At 42.2% G+C, this 16137-nt stretch overlaps 1 protein-coding gene and 1 long non-coding RNA gene across 2 annotated transcripts in view; both read right to left on the bottom strand.

Moving 5' to 3' along the window:
* Nucleotides 1-518: 518 nt before the first annotated feature.
* Nucleotides 519-2466, bottom strand: LOC122189783. The gene is made up of 2 exons (XR_006181967.1): nt 2429-2466; nt 519-1053 (listed from the first exon to the last, which is right to left on the bottom strand). It is a non-coding gene; the product is annotated as an uncharacterized LOC122189783 (long non-coding RNA).
* An 8880-nt stretch (nt 2467-11346) lies between these two features.
* GAD2 (glutamate decarboxylase 2) overlaps nt 11347-16137 on the bottom strand; it is a 31672-nt gene continuing 26881 nt past the window's right edge. Inside the window, exons 13-16 of the mRNA XM_042888650.1 lie at nt 15271-15420; nt 13421-13528; nt 12201-12290; nt 11347-11520 (exon numbers count right to left, since the gene is read on the bottom strand). Coding sequence (XP_042744584.1) covers nt 11347-11520; nt 12201-12290; nt 13421-13528; nt 15271-15420 — 522 coding nt within the window. The remainder of the gene's footprint in view (nt 11521-12200; nt 12291-13420; nt 13529-15270; nt 15421-16137) is intronic.

The raw sequence follows: 16137 nt of genomic DNA, 5'->3' as shown, positions 1-16137 counted from the left end.
AGCCATTCCTTTTAGCGAGCAATTAATTCCTGCAGTGCAAAGGCTTGACTTCAAATCCTGCCCCAACCTCTCTGGCTCACCCTTCGCCAAACCAGCGCAGTTACCTGTGCTTTGAACTTCTCTTTTTTAAGCTACATGATCTAAAAATGTCTTCTATACAAGAGTAAATGTTCCCAGGCAGGTTAACTACAAAGCACAGCCAAGGTTTCTTCTCTTTGCAGCTCTGCAGATTTAATTCCACGCTGCTATTCATCTCTGATGTGCGCCTCTCCGATAAGAACATTATAAACATATGACAGTAAAATTGGATGAAGACAAAGTGTGATATGGGTCTGAACATGAGAGGGAAAGAAATTAAAAAATAAATGAGGTACTGACTAGAGAGAGATTAATGTACTAGAAATGCTGTGAGAAAATAAGATGAGAGGAATTATTTTTGTAATGAATTTATGAATATTGGATATTAGAATGCTCAAATTAAAATATGTGGCTAGTAAAAATATTAAGAATCATTGTCATCATTTTTAAAATGCCATTTAATGGTATCAGCATTTTTCTCCAGCTGGCTGGTAATGGAGGGTAAAGCACAGCCCGGCTGCTTCTGCTGAGCTATTAGCCAGTTTAACAATTTAATTGCACCATTCTGGGACAGCTTGTCTCTTTTTAAAAGTAATGACATCCAGGGTAAAAATAAAACAAAACATTTCAGGTTGTTAAAATCAGCCACTGGGAGAGAAATTACAAGGTCCCCTGCGTACAGCTGAGGTACAGAGAAATTACAGAAGAGTCTCACAGAGAAATCCATCTCCTGAATGGCAGCCGTATCTTTCATGGCAGTTCCCCCAGTCCTCTGGTTGGGTCCTGGAGGGCTGGAGTTGTCTTCTTTTGTTTTGTGGAGCTCTGCGTTGTTGGTGCCTGATGTCTACAGCATCTTCCTGCCCTTTCTCCCATTGCATTCTGGTTTCTATTAAGCAGCCAAAGCTGTCACTCCCAGGAAGCAGGATTTTTGGAAGAGCAAGATCACAACCATGTGATACAGCAAACAGCCATCTACTGTGAAAACACTGTCCTTAGTATGGAGAAAACCTGACCAAGTTTACAATGGAGTGAGGCTGCCAGGGAGAACCTTCCACCCTGATAATGAATGGGAGTTTTTCCTGCTGACTGCTCCAGGGCCAGGATCTCACCCAGCAGCTGAGGTGCAAGCTCTGCTGCCGTGGCCAGGACACAGCTGCCAGGCAGCCTCAGGCAGCTGCTGCCACAAGTCAGAATATTTCAGTTTCTCACTTAAATAACAAGTCTTAACTCAGATCCCCCCCCCTTTTTTTTTTTTTAATTTCTTTTTAAATTGAAATTCTTGCAGTCAATAAAAATTGCACATCTTCCATGTCAAGGATCTGCAGTTGATCTATAGTTTTAAAATATTCAGCTTACTGCAATGGCTGTGATTTCATTCTTTCTGCATAAATTCAAGTTTTGCCCTTGGCTGTAAGAAGCCAAAGATTTACTTTAGTGTCAAACCACTTTCTGTGCACCTAACTGTTCTGTTTCTCTATTTTGGTGACTGCAAGGGCATCTTTCCTTATGAGTGCCTTGAAGCACCCTTTTATCTATCAGCAGTATGAGAAACATGGGCATTCAAGCAGTTACATTTACAAAAGCTGGAGTTCTCACATTGGAATGCTCAAACCACAGCTGGTTTAACTCTGGTAGTTGGCTGCTTTATACCTAAAGCGCTGCATGCAGCTGGAAGACTTTTGGACACCACTACAGGTGCACACGAGATAGGGCACCTGGCTCAACAGCAGCCTCCTATGCTCTCTAAGGGTGCCCAAGAGGAGTGGCAGCATCATGCTGGTCCTTCCCTGCTTCAGAGCACCACTGGAGAGCAAAGATGTCCCCACAAACAGCAACTGCTGCGCTTAAGAGTGTGTGGCACCCATCATTTTGTCCACTTGCTGTCATGGGCAAAACTATGCAGAAAGAGTATGTTGGTGTGTTTTGTTGCAGGTAATGCATGACTCACAGCCCATGTTCCTGTTGACAGTCAGTGCAAGGTGCTAGATATTCCCAAAAGGAAGCACAACACTAATTTTAACTGCAGCATTTTGATCAGAAATTACATTTTTTTTTCCTTTGCTTCCATAATAAAAACCTAAAATGTCCAGTATTTCTCTTCCAAATCTCTTTGCTCTCTTCATTCTTACATCTTTCTTTCTCCCTCTCCATTATTGAAGGTGAAAGTGCTTTCCCTGTTTGTCACACTACAGAAGATGCCTTCCAGTGTATAATCAATAGATATCAAGATGTTATAATCACAATATAATTGTATAATCAATAGATATCAAGATGTTATAATCACGATATAATCAAGAGAGTTAAGCAAAGTAGACAACGATCACAAAAGAGAATAAGTGGAAAAGCTTACCCTTCGGCTGAGCTCACCACAAAACACCAAGAGAGATAATCTCCAGATGAGAACCTTCCCCTCTGGTAGCCAGCTCTTAAATAGGTCCAGGAGGGGTGCAGCCTGGCTCCACCCTTCCGGCAGCACAGGAGAATTGCCTTCACCTGTGCTCCTCTGGCTGGCTCATGGCTCGCCTCAGGTGATCAATCAGAGGTTCAGGCTGTGACTCAGCAGTTCCCATACATCCAGTCTCTGGTAATTGTTCACATTGCCTCATGCACACAACCTGAATACTTACCCTTGTAGGCCTAGAACCAGTCTGCTCACCTTGGAGAGATCTGTAATGTTTTGGCAGCACCTCACCTCTCTAGAAAGCAGATGAATATGTAATGCTGGCTGCTACAGGCTGCGGGGTGTGAGGCTGTGGTGAGACCAGTGGTCTCCATGGGGTTTGTCTGCTGGGCTCTGCCTTGCCCCATGGCTCAACCAATTTGTTAGGAGCCATAAGTAGCATCCAAACAGACAGGCATTAGTTCAGGCAGCCCCGGCATCCTTAAGTGGTGTGGTTCTTAAACTCAGTCCATCCCCATTTGCGGTCAATGGGAATTCTGCCATGGACTCAGTCAGAGGTTGGATCCAACACAACTTGTGTGGAGGTTGTGGGATGTACAGCTCCCTTCTTCCAGCATGGATCTGTTTGTAACTAAGGCCACTGGAATACTTTATCAGCTGCTCACCACAGCACCTGGTCATTTTTCAAGATGGGTCAGAGTGTGTGAGGTCACCCAACTGGAAAGATGAGTTGGAATCACCACCAGCCCAACATCTGTAGGTCATCGGGGACCAGCTCAGGAGCTTTCTGAAGGCCAGCACTCGTGGGAGCTTGTTGGCCACATCCACATCCTAAGCACCTGGACCAGATGTCTTTGGGGTACCATGGGGTAGTCTTGAGGCCTAAATATTATTTTTTCCTCACTTGATCTAAAGTGCAGGAATTGTCATAGAATCGTTAAGGCTGGAGAAGACCACTAAGATCATCTAGTCCAGTCATCAACTCATTACCACCGTGCCCACTAACCATGTCCCTCAGTGCCTCTCAGTTGTGAGAGAGCTCAGTTGAAGCATGCAGAATGCCTTTACACACAGCACAGGGCTGTTTTTTGTGTACGTGAAGGAGAGCAGGAATATTTTTGAAGCTGCTTGGGCCCATGTGATGCGGAAAAAAGTCAAACCTGGTGCAGGCTGCATCTGTGCTGTCTGTTTGGATCAGGCTCTGTGGTGACCTTTTGTGTCAAACCTGACTGGTCCATTGAAAAGGATTAGGTGGTTCACTCTAAAAACAAGCCTGGGAGCAAGGGAGATTACTGACAGTGTGGAAAAAAAGCCAGACTATCTGTGTGGGAGATAGCAAAGCTAGTGATCAATAGCTACAATTTATTTGAGATTCCTACCAGAGTTATTGCACAGAAATAACTTTCAAGAATGATAGTAAGTCATTAATTTCAACTTCATTGCAATTGAGGCATCCAATCACTGAAAGGCTTTTGAGTTTGATTATTTTTATCTTTTTTTTATCTTTTTTCATGACTGTTGCTAAAGAAAAGAAGAAAAGTGATTGCAAATAGTCGTCTGTGGCAGGCTTTCAAAAATAAAAGGCAGTTTGTTTCAGAAGCAATGGCTAAGGAAGAGCAGTGCCTACCGTTTGGTTTGCCAGCGTCTTACCAACAAGATGTGCTTTGCTCGGTGATGCTCCTGCAGATACAACTCATAAAAACATGACACTGTGAATTAAGAAAAATGGCAAAGGGGGCAATGAACCAACACAAATTGAACATATTATGCACAAACAAGGCAGCAACTACAGTGTTTGCCCCAACCGATGCTTTTAAGCAATGCTGTTAAATCTGCATATTATTTTGTATTTCACTTCCATGCATTTCTTTCCGTTACTGGCATCTACTGAAATTTTAATAAATGTGAAATTTAAATAGGCAAGTCTTCTTGGTTGTGCGTGGAAAATGCCTCTGCAGGAAGCAGTAGCACAGCTCATTTTTATTGAAGGTGAATGGACAGAGTGAGATGCAGAGGTCCTTGTGATATTTCATAACTCTGCCATTTATCATTGCCTATTGGATACTAATTCCTGAGGCAATGTCTGTAGACTGCTAGCAGGAAATGATTATATTTTTATCCAAAGTTTCACTATAGAAAATAACCCAACGGTGATCTTGCAGTCTAAAAATTCCTACTGAAGCTTCTTTCCAGATTTGTCACACATCTGCCTGATAGTAAGAGCTTACCTAAGGCACTCTGCATGTTATTAATATCATCCTTATCAACTCTCATCACTATCACTATTAACATGATTTAATTCTCGTTCTTGCAAATTGGATGTAGACAGAATTTTCCAGAGAAGCTGCCCAAACATGATGCAAGAACCAAAGGTATAGGAAGCCCACAGCAGGGGAGTGGAGCTGGATGCTCTTTAATATCCTTTCCAACCTAAGCCATTCTATCATTCTATGATCCTAAAAAAAGATGGAGAATGTAGATGGAAATAAATCCATGACTGGCCTGGATCTGTTCTGCTCCCAGACAGGACCTCAGTGCCCACTGCAGGAGGAAGATGCAATATCCCATTCCATCCAGGAAAGATAGCTCTATTAGTCTGGGCACCGGGCATACTCTATGCAAGAGCTGAGCAGAAACATTGCCTTGATTTCTTAGAGCTTTTTGCAGCTGCAAGGAGTTGTCAGACACCTTGGTGGGAGTCCTGTATATGAACACTAGTGAAAGGGAATGGAGCAGCTCTGGATTTTCTCTGAAAACTTTCTATTTTGTTTCCTTGTTCTCTCCTGATCAGAAGGAAAGAGTGGTGGAAGAGAAAAGCTTTTATGTGAGACAAAGTCCTGAGGCAAGCTGTATGCATCAAGCTTCTGCCATGCTTTCAGATCTCATTGTAAGAGCAGTTGCCTCTGACAGAGTGACAGCATTAACTGGCAGAAAGCTTGGGCTTCAGCTGGGTGCCAATGTACTGCAAACAGCAGTGGTTCATCTGAATGGGGAAATTAGCTGGATCAGCTTTTGCAGAGTAAGCCATTTGGCAAGGATCATTGTGGAGCAGCTTCCCATGTTGGGCATTGCCTCTGCACAGGAGGGTTCACCTGGGGAGTTCTGTTGGCAGTCCCCTGCTGCACTGCCTCATTGCCCTTTATAGCCTGTCTTTAAAAACCTGTGGTCTGCAGCTCCCTATTATAAGACAAACCATTTCCTTTTAATTTCTTAGAACAGAAAAGCATTTTTACATCAAGTCCCAAACATCTGTTCTTTCTCCCAGAACTATTTTAATTATTGGAACAGAGATAGATGGGTAGGAAAATAGATGTCTATATTGCAGGAAGAACAGAAGTGGGAGAAAATGGAAATGTATGGGATCACATAAAACAATAATAGTATCTTGGTAATGGGGCCAATTATGGATAGCTGTTCTCATACTCCCTGTCCGGCATGCTAGTTTAATGTCTGTTGTGCAGAGTGTAACTTCTGGCTGTCACACATGTAAAATCTCCTATGATCACAGTGCCTAGGCCAGGCCAAGTGCCTGTTACACCAGTCACTGCTTGTAATGCAAAATGAAGTGTTTTAGAAGGAACCATTGCCCAGTTGTAGAATTTTCAAACTCTTCAAGTTTGTGAGTCTTTAAAATCTCTCTGTGGGCTGTGAGGACCCCCTTAGAAATCTCATACACTGCAGAGCAGTATACAGAATCAGAACCACAGAATCATTAAGGTTGGAAAAGACCACTAAGATCATCTGGCCAACTCATCAGCACCACACATGAACTTGTTCTCCCTGGTTATCCGTCATAGACCTCTGAGAAATCATCCATGTGGCTTTAAGGTCACAGACTGAGAATGAGTGGTTGTGAAAGCTGGGATTAAACCATCTGGGTTCCTATCATGGAACTTAGATGTCTGAAAGCATTTGAAAGATGTGGCACTAGGCATTAGGGGTATTTGTTGTGGAGAGGTGAGATCATTGGAGTTTTCCACCCTAGCTCAACTCATGACTTTTCTGGGACCTAAGTAAACAGCCTTTGATCTTCTCTTGCAGTGTGAACTTACGTAACAGATTTTTCATCCTTCTTCCTAATGCAAGAATTTCAAGGTACATAGGCTTTTATTCTAACACAAAAAAAGAAGCACACAATCCTTTTTTCTCTGACTGTAATCTCAGACCCAATTTCTTGCTCCACAGTACACTGTAAAATCTATACACCTGCCTCCTTCAGTGCCATAATGAACAGTGCCACGACCCACAGCTGTTCTGTCTTCCCAGTGAGCAGCAAAAGCAGCTCTGTGATTCTTCCAGCTGCAGAACCTGGCTTTCCACTAATGGTCAAATTAGTCCCTTTACTTACGCTGGTCAGGTAGAAAACAGATAATTGTAGACATTGTAAGTCCAAGACATTAGCACATTACAGACAGTATCCTGTGGATTTCTATGGGAATCAGTTCCCACTTAGGATGATTTTCTGCTTGTCAGTTAGCCTATCTAAGTCAGATAGAGGATTTACCACTACTTGAGTTCTGTCATGCTTTGTTTCTTCCTTAACCGTGCTGGAATATGAGTTTTAAACAATTAAATTGGTATTTAAATTCGCCTTTCTTGGAGCTATGTCTGCAGGGAAGGTAAAGGCTTCTCTCTGGGTTCCTTGTGAAGGCTGTTTATGGAGGAACTGGCAGCATTCACAAGGAGCCACAGTCATAGAGGTTGGAGAGCCAACCATTGGCCATGTCCTTAGATGGTCCAGGAAAGCCTCACCCCTCTGCCTCTCTGGTACTCTGACCAATGTGGCTCCAGGGCTGGGGTTTTGCAGGAGAGCCCATCTATATTTGCTGCTTCTGCATTAGCTTCTCAGTAGCTATTAGTTACTAACTGTCACTTCTATAGGCAAATGCATTATCAAGAAATCCCTTTAAAATAATATCTTGCTGTTCTTCATAGCTACAGACTTCATCACCATGAGCCAGTTCTTGTGCAAAAAGCTCCTCTAGACTCTTCCTTCTTACTCTTCATCATTTCAGCAGCACTTCTTGGATAGAGTTTTAACTTGCAGGCTGCATTTTTAAAGAAGGTCTCATCAAGTTTTAAAGATGGATGAGATATTCATATACATCCTCACTGTGGGAAAGGAGCAAGAGGAATGAGAGGGGCAGAAGGTGAAGGATGTCTGGTGTTGAGAGGCAGATGCAGCACGGTGAGGTGGTGGGGTGCTTGGAGCGATGGCTGAGCGAGTGATGGGTCCTGCAACTTTGTGTGAATGCTCAGCAGCACAGGAAGCGGCCAATGGCAGACACAAGCTTGCTGTAAGGTACACTTCCACGAGTTTGGTCATCTCCTCTTTTAGATCTGTGTTTCTCCCTGTGCAGAATGCTTTTCTAGGGGTTTAGTGGTAAAGAGCAGGGAAACAGCTAAGCAGCTTTAGTTCTGCTGTGAGAACTGAAAAGGGAGCAGTCTTAGTGGAGAGCTGTTACCTTACAGGAACTCTTTCTTGCTCACCAACCTTCCTGCCTACCCCAGGAATTGCCAGGAAGTCCCTAATTGGCACAGGCACATCTCACAGGGATGTGTCACACAGCTTGGGGTGCGAAGGGCTTACAGCAAAACCCAGGCTTTATGCACACACGTGAGAGTAGGCAAAAATGGTAACAGTGCTTCCTGTCCCAACACCAACCAAAGAGCTTATCAGGGCAAGCAGAGCATCCACCACCCAGTGTTTCTCACTCTGTATCTCCTTACAGAGCTTCTAGCCGAGCCAGGTACTGTGCACAGGCACTCATCTCAAACTCTGCTGCAGACTTACAGAAATAGCAAACAAAATCTCATGTTGAACATAAACATCCTAATGCTGTATTTTAAAAGCATCATTTTCTTTTCTTTCTCTGTATCTATTGTAGTCTGTGCAGCTCTCCAGATGGGGGAAGGAAAATAGGGCAGACAGGTGGCAGATTTTGGAAGAATGAGGCCTTGGGCCAGGGGAGACATGGGGACTCAAATCTTAACTTTTCCATCAGTTGTTTTGTCTTTATTTCATGGCCCTCTTAAAATGTTGCCATTGTATAGCTCATGTTGCCCTGGAAAGCGCCCTGACTGCTTTCACTGCTGTGCTGCAGGCTGATGGTTAATTTGGGGATAAGTGCTCGTAGAATGAAAAGACAAAACAAAGCATAAAAAATTATTGAGCTTGTCTGGGGAGAATAAGGCAACTAAATCCATCTTATAAAGATAAGGTAGAGGAGTAGCAGATGGCAGATTTACACTCTTATGCTGATTCTGAGAATAGCCTCAAAAAGGGTCTGGTGATGAAACTGTTTTTATGTTTTTATGTTACAGTAATTAACAGAATGCATTTGCTGCGAAAAAAGAATCCAGGGACACAGAAAGGGGTACAATTAAACATTCTCTTTATTGGGGCCTTGCTCCGAAATGGCACACGTGATAAATCTGGTTTTTGCACAGTGCCCATCGGTGCTGCTAATGAGAAGACCCACAGTCACATTGTACACTTTTATTTGGATTTAGATCAACAATACAGATAAGATACTTTGGTCAAACACAAGAACAGGTTGCTGTGCCACTCTTTCCTGGCTGCAATAAACATTGTAATGTGGAAAAAAATGCTGGTTCTCCTGGAACACCGAATGTGAATCTTGGATTGGCACACACAGCTAATAAATACATCGTATGCACTTAGTACTTTAAAACAGAATTGCACATGCAAGATGTAACCAGGCTACTGATCACCTTCACCATTGTCCCCATACTTTTTTATGTCTATGCTCTTTGCTTGCCTTTTTCACAGCAAGAAAGACTGTAATTTGCTGCTCTACTCAGTATGTCAGTGGTTAGACTGGTGGATGTGACACATTTAGAGAAGGTTACATTGAAGTCCTTCCTGCCACATTTGGCCCCTTCTCTACAGAACAAATTGCCACAGAATGCACCATAGGCAGCGATGGCGGCACACCCAAGTGAGGGATGCCTACAAGCCCACGAGGAGAGGTTCTTACCAAGCAAAGGTATAGCAGAGGGACTGGCGTAAATGCAGTTCTTACAACATCAAGAGTCAAAACTACAACCACACAAATAATGACATATCAATAATATATTGTACAAGCTTATACAGCAACGCATGTTGATTTGCAACATTGTACAGTTTAAATCTAAAGTGCACAGCCTCAATCTGAGGTGACAAAACAGTACTATCAATATAATAAAGGCAACACAATTACAGACACTATTTCCTCTTACTTCATGTCCTCATGATATTATGTTGAATTAATAATTTATTTTAGATTAAATTAAAACCACATCGCACACTGCACTTTTTATTTTCTCTTCAAGTATGTTAGAGCCAGCAAAACAATATTGCTTTACAAACACAAGTTGGCCATGTAGGCAAAGTTAAAACCAAAACTTTTGTAGGGTTATAAATAGACAGACCTGAGCCCCGTAATTCCTACTGACACTTCCAGCTGTTGAAGGGGAAAAGGGGATAAACATCAGCTGCCTTCTCAGAGTCATTGCTAATGGTGAGGAATGGGGCAGCAATGAGTTCTGCAAGAGTCACGCCCGTGGCTTCTAAGGCTGCTGAGGCTCTGCATGGGCTGTTCCAGGCAGATGCGGCCTAAGCTCATTCATTTACTGCCATTTAAAAAGTTGTAGCAAAGGACATAGTCCAGTACTGGGAGAACCTCTGACAACGCAGTTTGTTACTCAACCTCAAACAACCTCCAACAACCTCCAACACTGCCATCTGGACTATGGTCATGCTTAGTTTAGGCCTTGTCCTGCAGACCTGTACATCCGTAAGAAGCCTTTCCCCTCTTAACGAAACTTTCTTTAAAAGCATTCCAGGCAATTCATATTTTGTACAGTTTTGTACTGCTCAGAGCAGAAATGGTTATGATGTAAGCACTTATTCAGACATGTGACTTTTTGGATAGGCTTTTTTTACCACAGGACAAAGAAACCATCCAAATACAACCTTATTTCAGTCTTGGTTAGATTAATTGTGCGTCTGGTTAGTTGGGCCAAGTGGGAAACATAATTAGGAATAATAGCATCCTATTGTTGTACTGTAATTGATCTTATTAAGTGGTTTAAGAGCTGCAGTACTCTTGAGGTTTTTCAGTAATCAACCCTGGAGACCTACAATCCATGTGACATGGAGAAATGAGGTACGGGTACCTCTTCAGAATGTATGTGGGCTTATGATTTAAAATAAGCAGTAATAAATACTTGAGGCACCTCATCAAAAGAAAAAGAATTCTAGTTAATTTTCAGCTTCTGTCCTTGCAGTTTTATAACCCATATAAAACAAAAATATATATTTTACAAAATAGGGTTTTTATATATATGTATATATATATATATTTCCTTTTGTAAAACTATACCTATTTAAATACATTTGAAATACTGCTATAGGTAAATTAGAAATTCTGTTCTAATACTATGAAAAAGGCTTCCACTTTTAAACAAATGACTTGTATACTCTGTTTCTGACTACCCTCTCCCTATTCCCTTAATTTGATTTTGTCACCATTTTGGGCAAATTTGGCATCATTCGGTCTGACTGCTTTTAATTTAAAGTAGTCCCCATGTTAAAATTTGGGATAAAATTTTAAACATCTTCTGTTCTTCCTCATTTGTTTCAATGCAGCTTTTTGTGAAGCTAATTATTATCGAGGTATTCTAAAACTCAGGAAAGGACTTTAAAGGAGCCATGTTTTTTTTTGATTTTAAACTGTACTCTACTCCAACGCCACAATATAGAAATAGATTTACTTTGGAACAAACTACAAATACATTTGCACAGTTTGTGACAACTTAATTGTCTGCTCAGACGCCCAGGAACAGCCTTTCACACCTGGTTATTATAAATCTTGTCCCAGGCGCTCTATTTCATCAATCAGGAAATCAATGTCCTGATGAGTTGCTGCTGGGTTTGAGATGACCATCCGGAAGAAGTTCACTTTGTCTCCCAGAGGCTGATAGCTCACCATGGTCGTCCCATATTCCATCATCCTTGCTTTTATCACTGGTGCCACCTGCAGTGGTGTTCAACAAGAAGCAGGGGATGATGATGATGATTACTATTACTATTATTATAACTAAAAAGCAGAGTTGGTTTTTTTTTGTTTTTTTTTTTGTTTTTTTTGTAAGGATGAAGAGATGTAAGAAGCTGTTAAGGTGAACATCAGTCCAATATTGATAAAGCAGTTAACCTCCATTAAGGAATTAAATGGCTAAGGAATAAATGGATCGTTTGAAATATACTGGGTTTATCCAGTTTCTTTGTCCTGCTCTTTAAATCACTGGGGAATTTCCTCCCTGCTTTCTCAGTTTTGCTCACAGGCAATTAGCACACGGTAACTGGTTTTTGCGGTGCTCAAAACAAGTTGCATTTGTTTTCCATCTTCTTTTTGTATGGCAAAGTGCATACATACTGCTGCATCTGTGGGGCTCACTCCCACTGTTGTTTACATTAACCTCATTGAATATACACAGGGTTTCAGTAAGAACTCCAGAGAAGAGGCCAGCTCAAGAATACTGAACTTGGAGGCCAAAGTGAAGTGCCAGACTAATCTGCAGCAAGATGACCACGGAAGTGTCATCTGCCAGAATACAGCCAGCTGACCAGATCCTATGCCCTGAAGATCATTTCTGGGCCTGCCTGCCTGTAAGGTCTTTGCTGCTCAGTGCATGACACTCTGGGGATGCTGCTTACCTTCATGAGGCGGCTCATCCTTTCTTCGTTGTCTTCCATGCTGCGCAAGCTGGGAGGTATATACCAGAAGCAGACGTTTGTGTGCTGAGGCTAAGTACAGAATAACAGTGGTTTACACTGTAAGAAATGCTCACAATATCTCAATTGCAATTAAACTCACGCCTTCTCCCCCTCTCATGCATCATATTGTGACAGCAATGAATGGTTTTCATTACCGTGGTCCACTGAGAGTCATCATTGTTATTAATGCAGAAAGGATAATTTTAGGCAATTTATTGCTAGGATGTCAGTTGCAGAAATACATCACCCAGCTGTGCAAATATATTTACCCCCTCCTGAGAAGCATCTAGATTTTATAGGTGCTGTCCCCCCAGGCGGCTGAAGGGAACACATGGATAAGGCAAGAGACTATCAGAGATAATTTAGAGGTGAGGACTGTGTCATTTACTGTTATTACATGACAGCATAATGCAGAATCCAGTCCTGTAAACACCAGTCACAGGTGGTAGATGAAATAGTCTAACATTTTTGTATATACAATAAAATGTATTACTGCTCTGTTTGATTCCACTAGCTTCGTAGTCATATGCATGCATAACAGCATCTTAGCTAGTTTAAGTTAACGTGGGAGTACTAAGTGAAAAGGCAGAATCAGCTGACATTTTGTGTATTTTTGCAGTCTCCTAGCAGTTGCTTTCCTTGCTGTGTTCCTCTATGCTGAACATGTGAGCTACAGCAATTCTGACTGCTGTCAGTATCTCTACCAATCATGAGACTCAATGGACCAAATTCAGTGATGATGTACAAGGTGTGGGAAATAAACTGCATAGCAACATGTTTGAAGGAACACGGTGTCATTGCTGCCACATGAGCCCAAGCAGCAGCAGCCCTGCGTTGTGCTGCAACCAGCATTCCTAACAGACCCTGGAATTACAAAACGACAACTGCTTTTTACTGTCTGAAAGCTGGTTCTGACTGTGCGTGTTCTGCTTTACCCTGAGATGTCACTGTTTAGGTTCAGTGGGGTGACATTGTACAAACTGATAAGTTATGCCTCGTCCCTGGGTTCTCTAAGGAAGAAGGTTATCAGCACAACAACAGGTTTTGATACAAGGGCACTGAGTGCTATCATGTGCTGTAGGTTTGACCTATCGGTAGCATCCTGGTATCTACATTAAGTTCAGGTGACCAACTGGGAAAGAAGCAGTTATAGTACGTACCTTTCCATCAAACACCATTTGATACCCTTCTCTGTTCTTTATTTTGTTGTATAGGTATTCTGCAAGTTCCAAGCACTTATCAATTTGTGCTTCAAATCCTGTGGTTCCCTTTAGAGAAAGGGGGAAAAAAAGAGTGACTATTCTGTGACCAGACACAGCAAAAGGCCCATGCAGCACTCACTAGAGTGCTCACCACGGGTCACCTCTCTGATGTCAGTGTGGGACAGATTAAGGATGCAGTTCTGTCAAGTGAAGGATGCTCTCCTGTGTGCAGCTCATGCAGGTCTTGCTACTGGCTCCCCTATTGCTAGCTCTGCAAGTAAGTCCTTGATACTAGCTCAGTTCTCAGCAAAACACTGGTTACATCAATGATGAGGGTGCTCTCAGTGGTGGATTTTGCAGAGTTGCCTGGGCTGGCACAAAACTGCGTCTCCACAGGAAGATACTGAGTTCCATACATGGGGTGTTTCAGGCCACTTGCAGAAGAGGGGACTTTAATCTTCAAAAGGTGATGAGATAGCCTTTTTCCAATACTACATATATTTTTTAATTAAACACAAAAATGTGCTTTCTGGGACAAGTCTGATGTCTGTGGAAATGCACATTTTGTTCAAATACTGCCCCGCTTCCCTGGTGTTTTCACTGCTTTTATTCTAATTGACAACTCATCAAGTCAGAAGCCATGTCTGTAAGACCCCCACAAATCCTGCTTTTTCTTCTCAGGCAGAAGTCCTAATCATCTGCCTGTGACATCATGATTGTTCCCGTAGTCACCAGCTGAGATGCCACAAATGAAGGATCCAGCTTGAAAAAGGAGGAAGGGGAACCAACAGCTGGAATAGATAAACCACTTAGGAAATACACATCCTATTTTGCAACATTAGTATTACAAGTGAGGTGTGAGAGGAGAAAAAGTACAAGGCATATTGAAAATATGGGGTTTAAAAGAAAAAATGTCTCTGAGTATTGGAGAGGTCTCCTTCCTAAATCTAATCTGGCAGTGCAGAACTGACTTAAAAGCCCGTGTCATTATCCCTCTATGTACACAGATTTTGAAAACCGAGCAGAGCTAGCACAGCCCCAAGAGAAAGGCCTAGAGCTAAGGAGAGATTTGGCTACAACTGCCTATAGCCAGTTAGTGCAGCAGTTACTGCAGCCACAGCAGTCTGCATCCTCCTCTCCAGAACCCCACACATCCAGCCATACTGCATGTCTGTCTCTGAATTGTTTGGAGAGTTTTAATGAAGCACACGAGGATCTTTTAAGGCTTTCTGGAAATGAAAACAGTGATGTTGTCTCCTCCGAAAAAACCTAGGGCAACTTCACATAATAAGATTGAGTAAATACAGGAAAGAGCTTATTTAGCAACACTGTACAAGTACAGACGAATTAATCATTAGATCTGGTGATTACATAGAGAACAGATTTTGATGAATTTTCCCCAACGCCTCCAAAAGGTGACTACGTATCTCATTTATGGAACGAAACTACATATTCCAGTATCAATTTGCCATGCTTAATTTCTGAACGTCTTTAAAATAAAACATCTTTTTACTTCCAGAAATGGACATAACAACATTCTTAGATGTATGATGTATGCTGTTAGACTCCTACAGTTACACAAAGCAAATGCTATGCAAAGCCACGGAGTTCAAGTTTCAAAATCACGTGCTCTTCTTTGAAGCTGAATTGTGTAAAGTATAAAAAAGAGAAAACAATAATATTCTTTCTTTCATGTTATATATGGAAAATTCAGGTCAGGTATTTTCTAGCATGATGATTGCAGAAGAGAAACTAGTATCTGGTGTGCATTATTTTACTGCAAACAAGAATACTGCAGGAAGTCCTACCTTTGCCCTCCACATCAGCCAAAGCTTGAAGACATCAACGTGCCGCCCACATTGCAAAGCCTTGTCCCCAGTGTCATAAGACAGGTCGTAGTGCTTGTCTTGTTGAAAGAGGTAGGACGCATGCATCTGGTTGCAGCTCTGCATCAGACCCTTATAGAAACCGAGACACATAAATGTCATTCTGGCACTCTACAGTTTAGAGGGTTGTGCTGGGTACGGGGCTGCACAGCAGAAAATACAAGCACCCAAATTCAGCATAATATGTGTCCAAGGGCAAGAGAAAGACTGAAAGAGAAAAGGGATACCAAACTTGATTGCTCAGTGGCCTAACTCTTTCTCGTCTCATTCTGTGCCCAGGACATGGCCTGGCAATGTGTAAGCCACTCCCAGAGAAAGCCAAGGGTTTTTTTAAATGAACTCTGGACTCTATAATTCTTAGCATCATTATGCACAAGCTCATTTTTGGATCTCACTCTTTGCTCCTTGTCGTGGTTCCTCTACATCCTTTCCTTGCAAGGCATTTGAAGGAAATGCCTAGCTGACTCAGATCAAGCCAATTTCATGTCTAATGTAAAGATTTTCACACCACTTTTCTAATCATTGCTTGGTCTCTAAAATTCTGCTTGTCATTGTTTTTTTCCTCTTTTAGAGGCGTTGTTCTTATCCCAAAAATCTGCAGTCCTCAGATTGGATGCTTAAATGGCAAGGAAATCCTTGAAAAAGAGCATATGGACTTTAAAGAGCCAGCTAGAGTTGTTTCTGGGCTGGTAGACACTGTTTAGAGAGCCAGCTCTATGGGAGGGCCAGCAGCCAACAAGGTGTAGAACCTGGCCCACAAAAGCATAAGATTTCTTTTTAGCTTCTTAA

The sequence above is a fragment of the Lagopus leucura genome, unplaced genomic scaffold, assembly GCF_019238085.1.
Source record: "Lagopus leucura isolate 7727_CA_CO unplaced genomic scaffold, USGS_WTPT01 Super-Scaffold_100157, whole genome shotgun sequence".
NCBI lineage: Eukaryota > Metazoa > Chordata > Aves > Galliformes > Phasianidae > Lagopus > Lagopus leucura.
This window is presented reverse-complemented; position numbering and strand designations above follow the sequence as displayed.